Genomic DNA, 17329 nt, shown 5'->3' with positions numbered 1-17329 from the left:
GACGTGTTTCTGCAAGGAAACTCCTTGCGCCTGTCATCCTGGAACTTGAAAGGTGTCAATTTGCACAGCCAACTTGTGAAGGTCGGAAAGAAGGAAATGAAATGTCAGGGTTGACAGAAACCAAAAAGCCAACCTGTGTCATTAGGGGAGAGAATTTACATTTGAGGTGAGTCTTGTGGAAAATTACAGTCTGCGTAGAGCGACTGTGGGCCTGGGGCAGTGCTGGAGTGGTATAAAAGCAGGCCCAACTGCTCACTCAGTCATCCACTCCTCTTGCCTCCATCTCCCTGGGAACGAGGTGAGTGCAAAGCTCTCTCACAAGCTCTTCTTCTTTTGGGATTTCTCTGCACATACAAGTGCCTCCATGTTATGTTGTGTTTGGGGAAAGCAGCCTAGTCTGTTATGGGGACTGGGGCAGCACGTGCGAGATGGAGAGATGCTGGGTCTTGCATGAGCTGTGCTACGGGCTAGCCATTAACCTGCTAGCGATTGGCTGTCCCATTGGAACGGTAGGGAAGAACTGGAAAACAGATTTCCTTACACAGCCTCCGTATCCCCAGCCAGCACAGTGCCTTGGCTCTCTCCTGCTGGGGTGGCAGGACGCTCCTCTCTCCCTTCCGTGTCCTCCTGACCCTCTGTCCCAACAGGTGCCCCTCCAGACACAAGCCATGTCCTGCTACGACCAGTGCGTGCCACGCCTGCCCTGCCAGCCGTGCGGCCCCACCCCTCTGGGCAGCAGCTGCAACGAGCCCTGCGTCAGGCAGTGCCAGGACTCCCACGTCTTCATCCAGCCCTCTCCCGTCGTGGTGACCCTGCCCGGACCCATCCTCAGCTCCTTCCCGCAGAACACCGCCGTGGGATCCTCCACCTCCGCTGCCGTTGGCAGCATCCTCAGCTCTGAGGGTGTGCCCATCTCCTCTGGAGGCTTTGGCCTCTCTGGCTTTGGCAGCCGCTTCAGTGGCAGGCGGTACTTCCCCTGCTAAAGCTGCTGCTGCTGGCCCTGGAGAAAGATCCCCAGGGTGCACAAAGTCTTTGTGGGACTTGAGACATAGCACTGGACCCAGTCCGATCACACCGAAAATGTGATCCACTTCTTCCTTCCCCCTTGTCTATCTCTCGTTTCCTTCCTGTGCCATTACCGATCACCATCTGCTCCTCTGGGCACTCTGTCCCACAGAACCGGCGTAGGGAGGACCTGATGGCCCTTCTCCCTCTGTGGAAAGGGCAGATGGAGAGATGGCAGTTCACCCGTTAGATTCATGCATTGCAGGCTGTCATCTGTTCGTGGTGCTTCCTGAATGCGTGACATCGTTTCTCTCTTTTGCCTCAATAAATGTGACTGCATCCTAATCACTGGCTGTGTGTTATCCATTCTCCTATGAAGCCTGTGCCATGATGTCTTTGGGGAGAGATGTTTCTCTGTAGTCATTCTGGGAAATGGTTCTGACTGCTGTTCTGAACCATTGGTAAGATATCTCAGGAACGTTTACTTGAACCCAGGGGCCCAGAGGCCTACTGCCCCTGCCCCCCCGTCACGGGCATAATTGATCTAGTTAACTCCGTGACAGCTCTGAGAGTACGAAAGTTGTGCGTGAAGGGAAGTCTGGATGGCATCAAGCCAGCTGCCAATCAGGGCTTTGGCAGAACCTGTGTGATGGTGGCCAGCTGTGTCCTGTGGCTGTTCCGCGGGTCCCTTTCCTTGGCTGCCAGTCTCTCTGCAGCCTTTGCTGCTGGACACTGCACTTCCTTGGAGAGCTCCCAAGTGGCCCTGCAAGCCAGTGCAATGTCCCAGGTATGCAAAAAAGAACCTGCCAGAGTCTCAGTCGCTCCTCACTCTCTGTGATATAGAGAGTACAATCGGACTAGGGCAAATGAGAATAAATAGAGTGTAAGAAGAGAAGGAAAAACCAGAGGGGGAAAGGAAGCGATGGGAAGACAGTCACTTGTCAGATCCTAACAGTACACCCAAGCTCTGAGGAGTGGCTCCTTTGCGAATTACTCTCCCTGGTTTAATCACTGCGCACAATTTGATGTGTCATGCAGTATGCCAAGGGTCAATTTGGGCCATCCTCTAATGCATTGTCCCATCATAATCTTCTGCCCATTGTGGTGGTTTCTGAATGATAGCCAACAGCGGTTCATTAGATCACACTCCCACTCGCCCTCCTGAAAAAAATAGGGGACTGAGAAACTTGAATGGAAAGAGAAGGCTTGGGTGTTGAGGTAAGATAAAGGTAAGTGAAATGGGGAAGCAAGCAGAGGCTGCATGGAAGCAAAGGGAGGGAAAGCAGGTATGTTCTTCTTCCCATCAGGAAATGATACTCAGACATGTCTAGGGATGCACGCCGTCCAATTGCTTAGAAGTGGTAGGAGATGACAGATGTTTTCTCAGGAAGACTCTGCTGTCCTCCTTCTCTCTCCTCAGCTTTTCTTGCTGAGTGTAATGTCACATGGCCTGGAATAGGCCTTGGATCTTTTGGGCTCAGCTGCCCTGCTGATGCCTCCTCCCTTATGCGTGCCATCCCGCAGCATACGGGCTTTATTAGAGATTGGAGAGAGCCTTGACGCTGTGCCCGCAATGCTCTGCAAGACACAATGGTATGATATCAGTCATAGATTCACAGATTTTCAGGGTTTGGTAGTACACCTGGAAATCATCCGTTCCAAGCCCCTTGCTAAAGCAGATTCCCCACAGTAGGTTGCTGAGGAGAGTGTCCACGGGAGTTTTGAATACATCCACAAAAGGAGACTTGACCACCTCTCTGGGCTGCCTGTTCCAGTGCTCTGTCAGTCAGTGCTATTCTAGTTTCTCCTGGGCTTTCTGCCAGAGGCCCCAGGTGAGGCCATTCTCCCCAGCTACGTTAGAAGGCCCATTTTGCAGAGCTGGTGCTGCACAGTCAGACCCAAGAGGAACCGCACAAGCTATTTCCTGTTAATTCTGTTCAAAACTTGTTGTTACTCGGGACTCCACTCAGTGTAGTTCCTCTTCTGAGTCACTCAGTATAGAGGTCTCTCAAGCTGACTATGGGCTGGAATGTTGACTAACGTTGTTACCTTCTTACTCAAGTACATAGTGGTGTGGCAATGTACACTCGTGCATTCCGCTGTTTTACACGCAAGAAATGAATTTTCTGTGTAGGTTCTTTGGCTTGCCCTTGTATTATATCAAAGCTGATCTCCCCAAAAACTTGAAATATTTTCTTTGTTTTCTCAAAATTTTCCTCTGCTGTATTACCCTACAGGAAGATGTCATCTGTGTATTGGAGGTGTTCAGGAGATTCTCACCCGTTCCACTGCAGTCTTGATCAGGCAGCGTCCAATGACACGACTATGCTTCTGCCCCTTGAACAGTCGATTCCAGTTGTGCAGACAGCTGTTGGAATCCCCCTGTCGCTGCAGGCATACGGCTGGGTTCTGCCCTTTGGTGACGTGCATCAGGGTCCAGGGTGCACTGGTGTTCACTAGAGCTTTCTACACACCTGTGAGTCTGAGGTGTCAGTTCATGGTCAACGTTGTTTGGTAGTCCGTTTCCTCTGCCTGGGGAGACTCAGGGACCCTTTGTTCCTGATTGGAGTATCCATCACATATTTCTAGCAAATGCAAATAAGAAGTCCCTTCATTAGGATCAGACGTAAGAACAGCCCTTCTCCTCACTCTCAGGACCGAAACTGGAACTTTCTAGTTACTAATTTTCCTTGCAGTTCATGCGCTCTGACTTCTAGGACTGATGCAGGTTATTCACCCCACTTCCACATGGACTCCCTGTAACCACACAGATGAAGCCACATGCTGTGCGTCTGTGGTTCTCTGCTGTCGTGGTTTTATGATTTTGGGCCATTGACACCTGCCTCTTGCGCAGAAAAGCACTGACTAATAACATGGCAGACTAGTCTGCACTGGCAAGGAGGAAGACCCATTTTGTTCAAAGTTTGTAAGAGTTTATCAACAAGTGAGATGCAGGCTCGTAGGAAGATTGAGAGTTTCTCTTCCTACGACTGGATTTGAATGACTGTTGGTATGGTGTACTTTCTGATTTGCTTTCATGATTTTTGTCTCTTCTTCTTCCAGTTCTACTTTTATTGTGATGGCTCCTCTGTTGAGCAGTGTAGCTCTTTCGTTCCTCCTAGGATCCTAGGATCCCTTAGGTGGAAGTCGGACTTCCCGCAGCACATGATCTGACTTTTACTTGCAGTGCTTTCTCTTGACTCTTCTAGTGGTTGATCTTGTTGAGAGTGGTCTCTCAGATTTAGCTTCCGTGTCTGTTGTCTGGTCATCAAACCCTGAGACCTTTTCCTCCCCTGGGGGTGCAGAATGGTGTTAACTATCATTTGGTAGGTGCGGTCCGGGTTCCTGCACAATGTGGGAAACTGTAACTCTCTGGCATTGCCTCGGAAGTACCGAATATGTGAATATGAGTGATGAAGTTCTGGAACAGGCAGTTTGGATAGGTTGTGGAGTCTCCTCCTCTGGAGATATTCAAGACCTGTCTGCACCTCTACCTGTACTACCTGCTGTAGGGAACATGCTCACATGGGACAGTTGGTCCTGATGCTCTCTAGAGGTCCCTCCCACCCTCTACAGCGCTGTGGTTCTGTGATTCTGTGAGTATCGTCATGCTGAAGGAGCCCAGTGTCACAGCATGCCTCCTTCAACCATTCGGTCTGTGTTTAAGGATTCCACACTTGTTTGGGCTGAAGTTCAAAACCATGGGAGGAGACAGCAGTGACACACACCTGTCCATATATCCTCCCACCCACCCTGCCATCCTCCTCCACACTGCTCCGGGGCTGGTTCTCGGGTGGCACTCTTAACTAATCGTTTAACCTTAGAAAAATAAAGCAGTGCCTACGAGAGAAGAATAAATAGGTGAATGTGGGTTTTCCAAGGATGTTCAGAACACTGAAAAGCAGTTATAATTGGCCCAGAGGGAAAGTTACCACACGTTATGTCTTCTATCAGTCCACTGCCAGAGGAGAAAAGCAAGACTTTAGTTGTTAATATACTCCAAGCGACGGTTCTGGAAATGAGAAAAAAAATAGGTGATAGCCATGTAGGATGCAAGTGCTGGGCTAGGCTGAAGACCGGAGCTGAGGAATACAGACACAAGCTCTCAGATCGGATACATGGCAGAGGAGAGAATGTGGCACAGATCACAGAAAACAGGATGGTAGAGAACAATCTCAAGAGCAAGCCAGTCAAGACTGTGATCAGCACCCGTTAAAGAGAAACATGATATTTGTAATTTCCCCCTCTGGTGTTGTGATCAAATCTGTAGTTATCGGAACCTACAGCACAGCACCAAGTGAACTGTTGCGGGGTATGTTAACACCATCCCACTGAGATCGTAGCCTGCTCTGTGGGGGTTGCGGAGTGGGAAACAGACAAGGAAGTGATGCTGCGCTAAAAGTGTGATGTGTTACTGCGGCTGTTTCAGCCAGCCCTTTAGAAGGAAGATGGCACCATTTGGCATTGGTCTAGAAAATTCTCTCTGACTACAGCTGATATGGAGAAGGCTGAGGCAGTAAATGAGTTGTTGCCTCGGTCTTCTCTGGTAGGCAGGGTTCTTGTATTTGTGGTGTCCCTGAAGCTCACAACCGTGGGCAGCTAGGTGGGAATTGGAAGAGCAAATCCCCTCTCTCTGTAAGGGCTGAGGGAGTCCAAGAACCCTTCATGAGACTCGTGTCTGTGGAGCCAAATGACATACATCCCAGGGCCCTAAAGGAGCTGGCTGACGTGTTTGATGAGCTCTCCATCATACTTGAAAGTCACGGCTCTTGGGTGATGTCCCCGGGGACCAGATAAAAGGAAACATCACTCTCACTCACAAGAAAGGGAGGAAGGAGGACCCACGGAACTAAAGGCGGGTGAGTCTCGCCGCTGTGCCTGGGAAGATCATGGAACAGATCCTCCTCTAAGACGTGTTAAGGCACATGAGGGATGTGTGGGTGATGCCAGATAGCCATCATGGCTTAGCCAGAAGGTTTTGGGTGACCAGTCTGATGGCCTTCTGTGATGGAGTGATGTCATTGGTGGAGAAAGGGAAAGTGACCAATGCCATCTACGTGGGTTTGTGCAAGGCCTTTGGCATGGTCCTTCCACCATATCCTTATCTCTCAATTGGAGAGATACGGTCTTGTGGGGTGGGCTATTCAGTGGATAAGGAATTGGTTGGAAGGCCATAGACAGAGGGGTGTGGTGAATGGCACTATATCCAGGGGGAGGCTAATTATGAGCAGTGCTCCCCAGGGGCCTGTGTTGGTACCGGCGCTCCACAACATCTTCATCAGTGACATTGATGATGGGCTTGAGTGTACCCTCAGCAAGTTTGCTGATGACACCAAGCTGAGTGGTGTAGCTGACCTGTTAGAGGGAAGGGAAGCCATCCAGAGGGACGTAGGGAGATTCATGAGGTGGGCCCGCGTGAACATTAATGAGGTTCAATACGGCAGAGTGCAAGGTTTTGCACTTGGGTCAGAGTAACCCCAAATACGTATACAGACCGGGAGAAGAACCCCTTGAGAGTAGCCCTGTGGAGGAGGTCTTGGGAGTCCTGGTGGATGAAAATGTAAACATGAACCAGCAGTGTGCTCTTGCAGCTTGGAAGGTCAATGGTACTCCATCGGTAGAGGGGTGGCCAGCAGGAATGGGGAGGTGGTTGTCCCTCTCTACTCTGCCCTTGTGAGACCGCACCTGGAGACGTGTGTCCTGGGCTGGGTCTCCCAGTACAGGAAAGATGTGGAGAGGGTCCAGAGGAGGGCCACAAAGACGATAAGAGGACTGGAGCAACTCTACTATGAAGACAGGCCGAGGGTGCTGGGCTTGTTCAGCCTGAAGAGAAAAAGGCACTGAGGAGACCTCATGGCAGCCTTCCAGTATTTAAAAAGGGGACTATAAACTGGGGGGGAATCAACTTTTTACAAGGGTAGGCAGCGATAGGAAAAGGGGGAATAGTTATAAGCTCAAGGAGGAAGGCTTACGTTGGATGTCAGGGGGAAGTTCTTTACAGAGAGAGTGATGAGGTGCTGGAAGAGCTTGCCAGAGAGGCAGTGGATGCTCCATCCCTGGAAGTGTTCAAGAGCAGGTTGGATGGACCCCTGGGCAAGCTGGTCTAGTTCCAGATCGGGAGGTTGGTGGCCCTGCCAGGGGCAGGGGTGTTGAACACGATGATCTGTGTGGATCCTTCTGACCCAAGCCATTCTGTGATTCTGTGATTCTGTGATTCTGTGACAGAGAGGGAGCAAAGCTTAACCTGAAGACCAGGGAAGCTGTGGGAGTGGTGGACACCTTTGTCAAGTGGTAGTGGCAGTTCTCTCCCATGGGAGCCAACTGCTCACTGTTCCAGGTTAGTCCTGGTGGGGAAAGGGTGATGGGTCGCCATGTGCCTTGCACTATCTCTGAAGTTTCCAGAGCATCTGGTGATGTCCTGCTGGCACCTGGAGTGTTTGCAGAGTAGAGTGAGTGACGCGGAGGCACAGACTGAGATGCACTACAATTTTATTGAGTGAAAAGGGGGCAACAAAATTTCTCCAAGGTGTGGCCAACATGCCGGAATAACCAGGGACAGAGTCAGCATTGTGTGGCTATGGTGAATGTCCCGCCCCCTGTCCATCTGCCTTTTCCGCAGAGGAAGAAGGGCCATTCTGTCCTCCCTAAGCTTGATTCCTGGCGTTGACAGACCAGAGGAGCATAGGTGACAAACTAGGCATCAGGGTGCAAAGGAGAAAATGGAAGAGGGGAAAGGCAAACATGGACAACGCTTCCTGAGAGCCCATGGTGGACCTGTTCATTTGCAAGAGGTGTTGGCATTGCTTGGATCCTATGAAAACAAGACCCCGATGCTCCAGTGCAGGTCTGTTAATAAATTCTGGGTCCTGGAAGTGGTCTTCCTACAGGGCCGCTGCCAGCAGCTTTAGCAGGGGAAGTACCGCCTGCCACTGAAGCGGCTGCCAAAGCCAGAGAGGCCAAAGCCTCCAGAGGAGATGGGCACACCCTCAGAGCTGAGGATGCTGCCAACAGCAGCGGAGGTGGAGGATCCCACGGCGGTGTTCTGCGGGAAGGAGCTGAGGATGGGTCCGGGCAGGGTCACCACGACGGGAGAGGGCTGGATGAAGACGTGGGAGTCCTGGCACTGCCTGACGCAGGGCTCGTTGCAGCTGCTGCCCAGAGGGGTGGGGCCGCACGGCTGGCAGGGCAGGCGTGGCACGCACTGGTCGTAGCAGGACATGGCTTGTGTCTGGAGGGGCACCTGTTGGGACAGAGGGTCAGGAGGACACGGAAGGGAGAGAGGAGCGTCCTGCCACCCCAGCAGGAGAGAGCCAAGGCACTGTGCTGGCTGAGGAAATGGAGGCTGTGTAAGGAAGCCCGTTGTCTTGTCTTTCCCGATGGCCCCGCTGGTCCTGCCAGCAGCAGCCAGGCTCAGGCAGGTCCCTGCCTTGCCTGTGGCTCAGGAGACGTCTTAGCCAGATACCCCACTTGCTGCCCCCTTCCCTCCCCCAGTTCTTGCTGCCGTTCCAAGACTCAGCACAGGATAAAGACTCTTGCATGAGCAGAGAAATTGTGGAGCAAGAAAGGATGGTGAAAGGGCTACACACTCACCTCGTTCCCAGGGAGATGGAGGCAAGAGGAGTGGATGAGAGAGAGGAGATGGGCTGCTTTTATACTGCTTGTGTGCTGCCTCAGGCCAGCAGTCACTCTAAGCAAGCAGTAATTTTCCCAGGCTCACCTCAAATGCAAATAATCCTTCCTAATGGCAGAGTTGGTGCTTTTAATTCCCCTGACTCTGCCATTTATTTTCCCCATTCCTGTCATAACTCTTTTGCCAAGATAACTTCTTTCAAGTGCTCGGGTGAGAGACCCAAGGAATGGTTGGCAACTGCCTTGGTAGGAAGAGAGCCATCTCCTCACAGCACTACCATCTGCAGCCTGGCACCTTCTTGTGCTTACAGACATGCCACGTGGTTCTCTCAACTCCCCTGCTCTCACTGAAATCTGGCAGTCACTGGCAATAGTGCAGCAAGTTCAGAACCTCCAGCCACCAAGATTTCTGTCAGGTAAAAGTGGCCTCCATGTGGGAAAGCAAAGCTGCCTGAAATACTCAAAATCAAAAATATGAAGCATCTGGAGGATGGAAGCAAGGATGGGTAACCTAGGAGGAATAAAGCTATAGTGTCCATGCAGCCAGTGACCACTTGGGGAAAGCCTAAGGCCTGGTAGAATTTGGTCTTGCAAAGGACATCAAGGGCAACAAAAGAGGCTTCAACCGGGGTCTCAGTGGTTAAAGGAAAATAAGAGAACATGTGAGCGTTCTCCTGAAGTAAACAGGAGACCTGGTTAGCTGGGACAGCAAAAATGCTGAGGTCCTGATGGTCTTCTTTGTTTCTTTCTTGTCCAGCAAGTGTGGTTTTTTGGAATCGCATGGCTCAGAGGTCAGGCTGAAAAACGGGAGCTATCGAGATGCACCTTTGGGTCAAGGAAAACCTGAGCAAACTGGATATTTCTAACACCATTTGGCTCATTTGTCCCATGATGAGATGCACCCATGAGTGCTGAGGGAGCTGTCCACTCTTGATCAACGTAGACTGGTGACTGGGAGAAGTGCCCTAAAGACTGGGGGAAGGTGCATATCACTCCCGTTTAAGAAGACCAAGAAGCAGGCGTGAGGGAGCTAGTGGACTGTACGCATCAGTCGTATGGAGCTGCTGGAGCAGTGCATCCTGAAAAGTGTTTCCTGGCACACGAAGTTTGAAGGTATCAGATGCTGTAATCAGCATGGATTCACCATGGAGAAGTCATGGTCTGATCAAGCGGATAAGTGTCCACAGTGAAATAGGAAGCCTGGTGGACGGGGAAGAGAACAGGATATATTCTTGCTCGAGTTCAGTAAGGCTTTTGGCACCATCCTCAATAAGATGGCCCTAGTGAAGCTGTGAAGAATAGTGAACAATGTTCTGAATGAGCCCTTCTCTGCCTCATGAAAAAGCATCTCTGTCAGGGAGCTGTGTCCTCTTCTCAAACAAGTGAAACGTGGTGGGTCCCAGAACTGTCGGAAGGCTGGGGATGTTTGTAGAATGGATGTGATCAAGAGGGCTACAGTTACAAAAAATGTCCCATACAAAGCACTTCCCTGTCCTGCAGGCATGGAGGAGGCTGGGATGCGCTCCAAGAGTCCGAAGAGAATATCTTTAGAAGCCAAGCTTCCTGAAGAGACTTTCCTGACACATGGCAATTCTGAATCTGATTTTGGATTGGCTATGAGCCACTCATTTGGCACCCTGTGTGTGCTGTCTGCCGACATGGTGCTGAGCACCATGGAGGGATCCTCTGCTCCTCGGAGGGTAACGCAATTCCTGAGAGGAGATGGAGCAAGGTGCTGTCAAGAAAACCAGCACAGCCATCTACTCTACAGGAGTGGCCAGATTCCATGGGACTTTTTGTGAAGTAACAAGGCTCAGGAAGGAAATGTTGTTCCACAAAAAAGCTTATGGCATGGGTAGACTGATGACCAAGAAACTGCCAGGAGAGTGGATGATGGCCGGTGAACATTCGATCGCGTTCCTAGAACAATAAGCTGTGTGCAAAGGCCCTTGCAAGCAGCAGAACTGCCCACTTGCCTTTCCAGGGAATGAGCAGCCTGAGGGACAGGCAGGGAGGGAGAAGGAGCAAAGGAGAATGCAGGCCACAAAGGCTCTGGTTGTCGTGAAATAGGCTGCATTGGAAGGAGAGCATGCCTTCCTTGCTGATAAGGTGGTTACAAATAAGTCATGATATTTCCCCTGAGACACGTGCTGTGCCTGTAGCACAGAACGCCTCGGGCACTTGGGATGCGTCTTACAGCCATAGTGACGTGTTTCTGCAAGGAAACTCCTTGCGCCTGTCATCCTGGAACTTGAAAGGTGTCAATTTGCACAGCCAACTTGTGAAGGTCGGAAAGAAGGAAATGAAATGTCAGGGTTGACAGAAACCAAAAAGCCAACCTGTGCCATTAGGGGAGAGAATTTACATTTGAGGTGAGTCTTGTGGAAAATTACAGTCTGCGTAGAGCGACTGTGGGCCTGGGGCAGTGCTGGAGTGGTATAAAAGCAGGCCCAACTGCTCACTCAGTCATCCACTCCTCTTGCCTCCATCTCCCTGGGAACGAGGTGAGTGCAAAGCTCTCTCACAAGCTCTTCTTCTTTTGGGATTTCTCTGCACATACAAGTGCCTCCATGTTATGTTGTGTTTGGGGAAAGCAGCCTAGTCTGTTATGGGGACTGGGGCAGCACGTGCGAGATGGAGAGATGCTGGGTCTTGCATGAGCTGTGCTACGGGCTAGCCATTAACCTGCTAGCGATTGGCTGTCCCATTGGAACGGTAGGGAAGAACTGGAAAACAGATTTCCTTACACAGCCTCCGTATCCCCAGCCAGCACAGTGCCTTGGCTCTCTCCTGCTGGGGTGGCAGGACGCTCCTCTCTCCGTTCCGTGTCCTCCTGACCCTCTGTCCCAACAGGTGCCCCTCCAGACACAAGCCATGTCCTGCTACGACCAGTGCGTGCCACGCCTGCCCTGCCAGCCGTGCGGCCCCACCCCTCTGGGCAGCAGCTGCAACGAGCCCTGCGTCAGGCAGTGCCAGGACTCCCACGTCTTCATCCAGCCCTCTCCCGTCGTGGTGACCCTGCCCGGACCCATCCTCAGCTCCTTCCCGCAGAACACCGCCGTGGGATCCTCCACCTCCGCTGCCGTTGGCAGCATCCTCAGCTCTGAGGGTGTGCCCATCTCCTCTGGAGGCTTTGGCCTCTCTGGCTTTGGCAGCCGCTTCAGTGGCAGGCGGTACTTCCCCTGCTAAAGCTGCTGCTGCTGGCCCTGGAGAAAGATCCCCAGGGTGCACAAAGTCTTTGTGGGACTTGAGACATAGCACTGGACCCAGTCCGATCACACCGAAAATGTGATCCACTTCTTCCTTCCCCCTTGTCTTTCTCTCGTTTCCTTCCTGTGCCATTACCGATCACCATCTGCTCCTCTGGGCACTCTGTCCCACAGAACCGGCGTAGGGAGGACCTGATGGCCCTTCTCCCTCTGTGGAAAGGGCAGATGGAGGGATGGCAGTTCACCCGTTAGATTCATGCATTGCAGGCTGTCATCTGTTCGTGGTGCTTCCTGAATGCGTGACATCGTTTCTCTCTTTTGCCTCAATAAATGTGACTGCATCCTAATCACTGGCTGTGTGTTATCCATTCTCCTATGAAGCCTGTGCCATGATGTCTTTGGGGAGAGATGTTTCTCTGTAGTCATTCTGGGAAATGGTTCTGACTGCTGTTCTGAACCATTGGTAAGATATCTCAGGAACGTTTACTTGAACCCAGGGGCCCAGAGGCCTACTGCCCCTGCCCCCCCGTCACGGGCATAATTGATCTAGTTAACTCCGTGACAGCTCTGAGAGTACGAAAGTTGTGCGTGAAGGGAAGTCTGGATGGCATCAAGCCAGCTGCCAATCAGGGCTTTGGCAGAACCTGTGTGATGGTGGCCAGCTGTGTCCTGTGGCTGTTCCGCGGGTCCCTTTCCTTGGCTGCCAGTCTCTCTGCAGCCTTTGCTGCTGGACACTGCACTTCCTTGGAGAGCTCCCAAGTGGCCCTGCAAGCCAGTGCAATGTCCCAGGTATGCAAAAAAGAACCTGCCAGAGTCTCAGTCGCTCCTCACTCTCTGTGATATAGAGAGTACAATCGGACTAGGGCAAATGAGAATAAATAGAGTGTAAGAAGAGAAGGAAAACTGATTGCTGTGGAGAGAGTGTTTGAGACCGTGTGATGGCTGCTGGTATTTAAAGGAACAAGAAATCCTTTTACAAATATGTCAACAGTAAGAGGAGGACCAAGGAGAATCTCCATTTCTTTCTGGATGAGGCTGGGAATGTGAGTACTGACGATAAGGAAATGGCAGAGGTCCTGAATGCCTCTTTTACGTCTGTCTTTAAAGGTCAGACCAGTTATCCTCAGGGTACTCCAGTTTTTGAGCTGGTAGTCTCGGCTGGGGAGCAGACTAAACCACCCAAGATTCAGAAGGAAACAGTCAGAGACCTGCTACTCCAACTGTACTGTCACAAGTCCATGGGGCCGGATGAGATTCACCCGAGAGTGCTGAGGGAGCTGGCAGAGGTGATAGCCGAGCCGCTTTCCATCATCTATCAGCGCTCCTTGTTGACAGGTGAAGTACCTGAAGACTGGAGGCTTGCCAATGTGACTCCCATCTACAAGAGGGACGGTAAAGAGGACCCAGGGAACTACAGGCCTGTTAGCCTGACCTCGGTGCCAGGGAAGGTTATGGAACAGATTGTCTTGTGGGAGATCACGCGGCAAGTGCGGGACAACTGGGGGATCAGGCCTAGCCAGCATGGGTTCACGAAGGGTAGGTCCTGCTTGACCAACCTGATCTCCTTCTATGATCTAGTGACCCGCCTGGTGGATGAGGGAAAGGCTGTTGATGTAGTCTACCTAGACTTCAGCAAGGCCTTTGACACTGTCTCCCACAGTATTCTCCTGCAGAAGCTGGCAGTCCGTGGCTTGGACAGGTACACTCTTGGCTGGGTAAGGAACTGGCTGGAGCGCCAGGCCCAGAGAGTGGTGGTCAGTGGAGCTAAATCCAGCTGGCGACCGGTCACAAGTGGTGTTCCCCAGGGGTCGGTGCTGGGGCCTGTCCTTTTCAATATCTTTATTGATGACCTGGATGAGGGCATTGAGTGCACCCTCAGTAAGTTTGCAGATGACACCAAGATTGCTGGAAGTGTCGATCTGCCTGGGGGTAGCGAGGCCCTACAGAGGGATCTGGACAGGCTGGATAGCTGGGCTGAAGCCAATGGGATGAGGTTTAATAAGACCAAATACCGGGTCCTGCACTTTGGCCACAGTAACCCTAAGCAACGCTACAGGCTTGGGGCGGAGTGGCTAGAAGACTGTGTAGAGGAAATGGACCTGGGGCTGTTGGTTGACGCTCGGCTAAACATGAGCCAGCAGTGTGCCTGGGTGGCCAAGAAGGCCAATGGCATCCTGGCTAGTATCAGAAGTAGTGTGACCAGCAGGAGTAGGGAAGTAATTGTTCCCCTGTACTCAGCTCTGGTGAGGCCGCACCTTGAGTACTGTGTCCAGTTCTGGGCCCCTCACTGCAAGAAAGACGTTGAGGCCCTGGAGCGTGTTCAAAGAAGGGCAACAAAGCTGGTGAGGGGTCTGGAGCACAGGCCTTATGAGGAGCGGCTGAGGGAGCTGGGATTGTTCAGTCTGGAGAAGAGGAGGCTCAGGGGAGACCTTATTGCTCTCTATAACTACCTGAAGGGAGGTTGTAGCGAGCTGGGGGTCGGCCTCTTCTCCCATATAACTGGTGATAGGACTAGAGGGAATGGTTTCAAGCTTCGCCAGGGAAGATTCAGGCTGGATATTAGGAAATACTACTTCTCTGAAAGGGTGGTCAGGCACTGGAATGGGCTGCCCAGGGAGGTGGTGGAATCTCCTTCCCTGGAGGTGTTCAAGGAACGTTTGGATGTTGTGTTGAGGGATATGGTTTAGCGAGAACCATTGGTGATAGGTGGATGGTTGGACTGGATGATCTTATAGGTCTTTTCCAACCTTAGTGATTCTGTGATTCTGTGATTCTGTGAGACCTGGCTGGCTGAGAAAGGCCACACAGACAGTATTCGGCTAATGAGATGAGAGTCCTTGAGCAATGTAACAGGATGTGTAGGAAGGTAGGAGAATGTAGCAATAAGAAAGATGAATGGCATGGTCTAATCACAAAAAGTACAAAGAAGGGCTGGGGCAACAAGTAGCTGAAGAGCCTATCAGGAGCTCGGGCTTTGCAATATGTATGAGCTTCATTAGCGCTAACATAAATGCATGCAACCTTCTGATTAAAGTTGAGACTTTCTGATCAATTCTGTGGTCATGTGTTTGTCTCCCATCTAGCTCCGACAGATGGCCATACATCTAACAGCTTGATGTCCTGCAGACTGTTGTCTGTTCTTGGTGCTTCTAGCTTGTTTGATGTTGTTTCTCTCTTCTGTCTCATTAAATTTGACTGCATCCTAATTGTTGCCTCTGCATTATCCATTCCCCTTTAAAGCCTGTGCCGTGATATCTTGGGAGGGGGATGTTTCTCAGTGATTGTTCTGTGGAGTGGTTCTGACAGTTTTTCTGAACAAACATCTCAGGGGAAAATTTAATGGAAAGAAAAGTTTCTCTGTTTGAGATCAGATTAATAAAACGAAGTTGAAATAGGGAAATAAGCAGAGTCTGCATGGAAGGAAGTATGTCCTTCTCAACAGCAGGTGATATTCAGCCATGTCTTTATGTGCCAGGAGACCAAAGTCATAGAATTTGTTTGGGAAGACAGATATTTTCATGACTCTCCAGTCTTCCTTCCCTTTTACCAGTTTTTCTTGCTGAGTGTAGTACTACATGGTCTGGAGTGTCCCTTGGGTCTCTTAAGGTCAGCTGTCCTGATGGTGCCTCCTCCCCACAACTTCCCTTCCCCAGCAAGCAGGCTTTTATAGGAGAGAAGTTGGAGAGAGTCTTGATGCTCTGCCTGCAATACTCTGCAAAGGAGAAAACAATGATATGATAGCAGTCACAGAGTCACTGACCTGGAGGTGTTGTAAACGACATCTGGAGATTGTCCAGTCCAAGCCCCTTGCTAAAGCAGATTCCCCACAGTAGGTTGCAGAGGAGAGTGTCCAAGAGAGTTTCTCCTTTTCTCCAGAAAAGGAGACTCAACCACCTCTCTGGGCTGCCTGTTCTTGTAGTCTATCAGTCCATGTTGTTCTGTTTTCTCCTTCGGTTTCTGCCAGAAGTTCATGGTGAGGCCATTCTCCCCAGCTATGTTAGAAAGTCCATTTTGCAGAGCTAGTGCTGCACAGGCCAGCCCAAGAGGAACTGCACAAGCTATTTCCTGTTAACTGTGTTCAAAACTTGTTGTTGGTCTCCACTCAATGTAGTTCTTCTTTTGAGTCACTCAATATAGAAGTCTCTCAAGCTGACTATGGGATGGAAGGTGCATTCTCTAGAATCCCACAGGGCCCAGGATAGCTTGTTTTTCTTTCTTCATATCAGGTTTGGTAAAAGTTGTTACCATCTCACACAAATCCATAGTGATGTATCAATGTGCATCCTGCTATTTTTCACCATTTCAAGAAATGGATTTAATGTCAAAATTGATCTTCAGAAGAATTTGTATGATTTTTCTCAGTATCTTAAAATCTTCTATGGATCATTTTTGTGGCCCTTCTCCAACCGGTCTCACCTGTACCGAGGACTCCACAGTGGTACTCCAGTTGAGGCCTCACCAGGACGGAATAGAAGGGCAAGATCACCTCCCTCAATCTTCTGGCCATGCTTCTTTTGATTCAGCTCAGGATTTGGTTGGCTTTCTGGGCTGCGAGGACACATCGCTGTCTCATGTCCAGGTTCCCATCCACCAGTACCCACAGGTCTTTTTTGACAGGGCAATGCTCAATCCTTTCATCCCCCAGATTATATTGCTAGTGGGGGTTGTCTCAACCCAGGTGCAAGACCTTGCACTTGGATTTGTTAAATCTCATGATGTTCACTTGAGCCCACAGCTCAAGACTATCTAGGTCTCTGGAATGGCATCCCGTAGCTCTGATGTGTCAACTGCAAGACACAGCTTGGTGGCATCAGCAAACTGATGCAAATTGCTGAGGGTGCACTTGACCATACTGTCAATGTCACTGATGAAGATATTAAAGAGTGTTGGTACCAGCACCATCCCATGGGGGACACCACTCATCACCAATCCCCATGCAGATATTGAGCTACTGACCACTACTCTCTGGACTCAAACCTGCAGCCAGGGGTTTTCCACTGAACAGTCCACCAATCAAATCCATATCTTTCCAATTTGGAGAAAATTTCTATTTCCTGTTTACTCTGTTCAAAGGCTTGTTGTTGCTCAGAAATCCACTCAAAGTATTTTGCCTTTTGAGTCTCTTGACACAGAGAGATCTCAAGCTGACTGTGGGCTTAGGAAGGGAGTGTCTCGTTATGAAAACTTCTGTCTTTTCAAGCCACTCCTATGCCTATGGACTCCCTGCATCCCGCAGCATGATAGAATATCACTAGTTGATGGGAAGTAGAGAATGCTTGCTTTCTCTTTCTACACTACCATGCAGCCCCAAACTGGACTCTGTTGCAAGAAAGACATGGGGCGAGTGGAGTGAGCTCTGTGGTGCTATTGGTAGTAGGGCTTTGCCCCCACCTTCCTTCCTTCTTGCTTCACATTGCCGAGCCTATTGATAAAAAAGAAGTAGTGCGAACAGCAAAGTGGATAGCACTCACTGAACTACACTGGAT

General features: G+C 50.7%; 3 protein-coding genes across 3 annotated transcripts; 2 read left to right on the top strand and 1 right to left on the bottom strand.

The window, feature by feature from the left end:
* The first annotated feature begins 655 nt into the window (after nt 1-655).
* On the top strand, nt 656-1621 carry LOC149914952 (feather keratin 1-like). Its single transcript, XM_090125054.1, has one exon. The coding sequence runs from the start codon at nt 669-671 to the stop codon at nt 981-983; it is 315 nt and encodes a 104-aa protein (XP_089981180.1). The 5' UTR covers nt 656-668; the 3' UTR covers nt 984-1621.
* A 6288-nt stretch (nt 1622-7909) lies between these two features.
* Nucleotides 7910-8245, bottom strand: LOC149914951 (feather keratin 1-like). The gene has a single exon (XM_090125077.1). It carries the CDS (start codon nt 8222-8224, stop codon nt 7910-7912), a length of 315 nt encoding a protein of 104 aa, XP_089981203.1. The 5' UTR covers nt 8225-8245.
* A 2879-nt stretch (nt 8246-11124) lies between these two features.
* On the top strand, nt 11125-11823 carry LOC149914950 (feather keratin 1-like). Its single transcript, XM_090125045.1, has one exon. The coding sequence runs from the start codon at nt 11269-11271 to the stop codon at nt 11821-11823; it is 555 nt and encodes a 184-aa protein (XP_089981171.1). The 5' UTR covers nt 11125-11268.
* The last annotated feature ends 5506 nt before the right edge of the window (nt 11824-17329 follow it).

This window comes from Phasianus colchicus, chromosome 26 (genome assembly GCF_987193195.1).
Source record: "Phasianus colchicus chromosome 26, bPhaCol1.hap1.1, whole genome shotgun sequence".
NCBI lineage: Eukaryota > Metazoa > Chordata > Aves > Galliformes > Phasianidae > Phasianus > Phasianus colchicus.
This window is presented reverse-complemented; position numbering and strand designations above follow the sequence as displayed.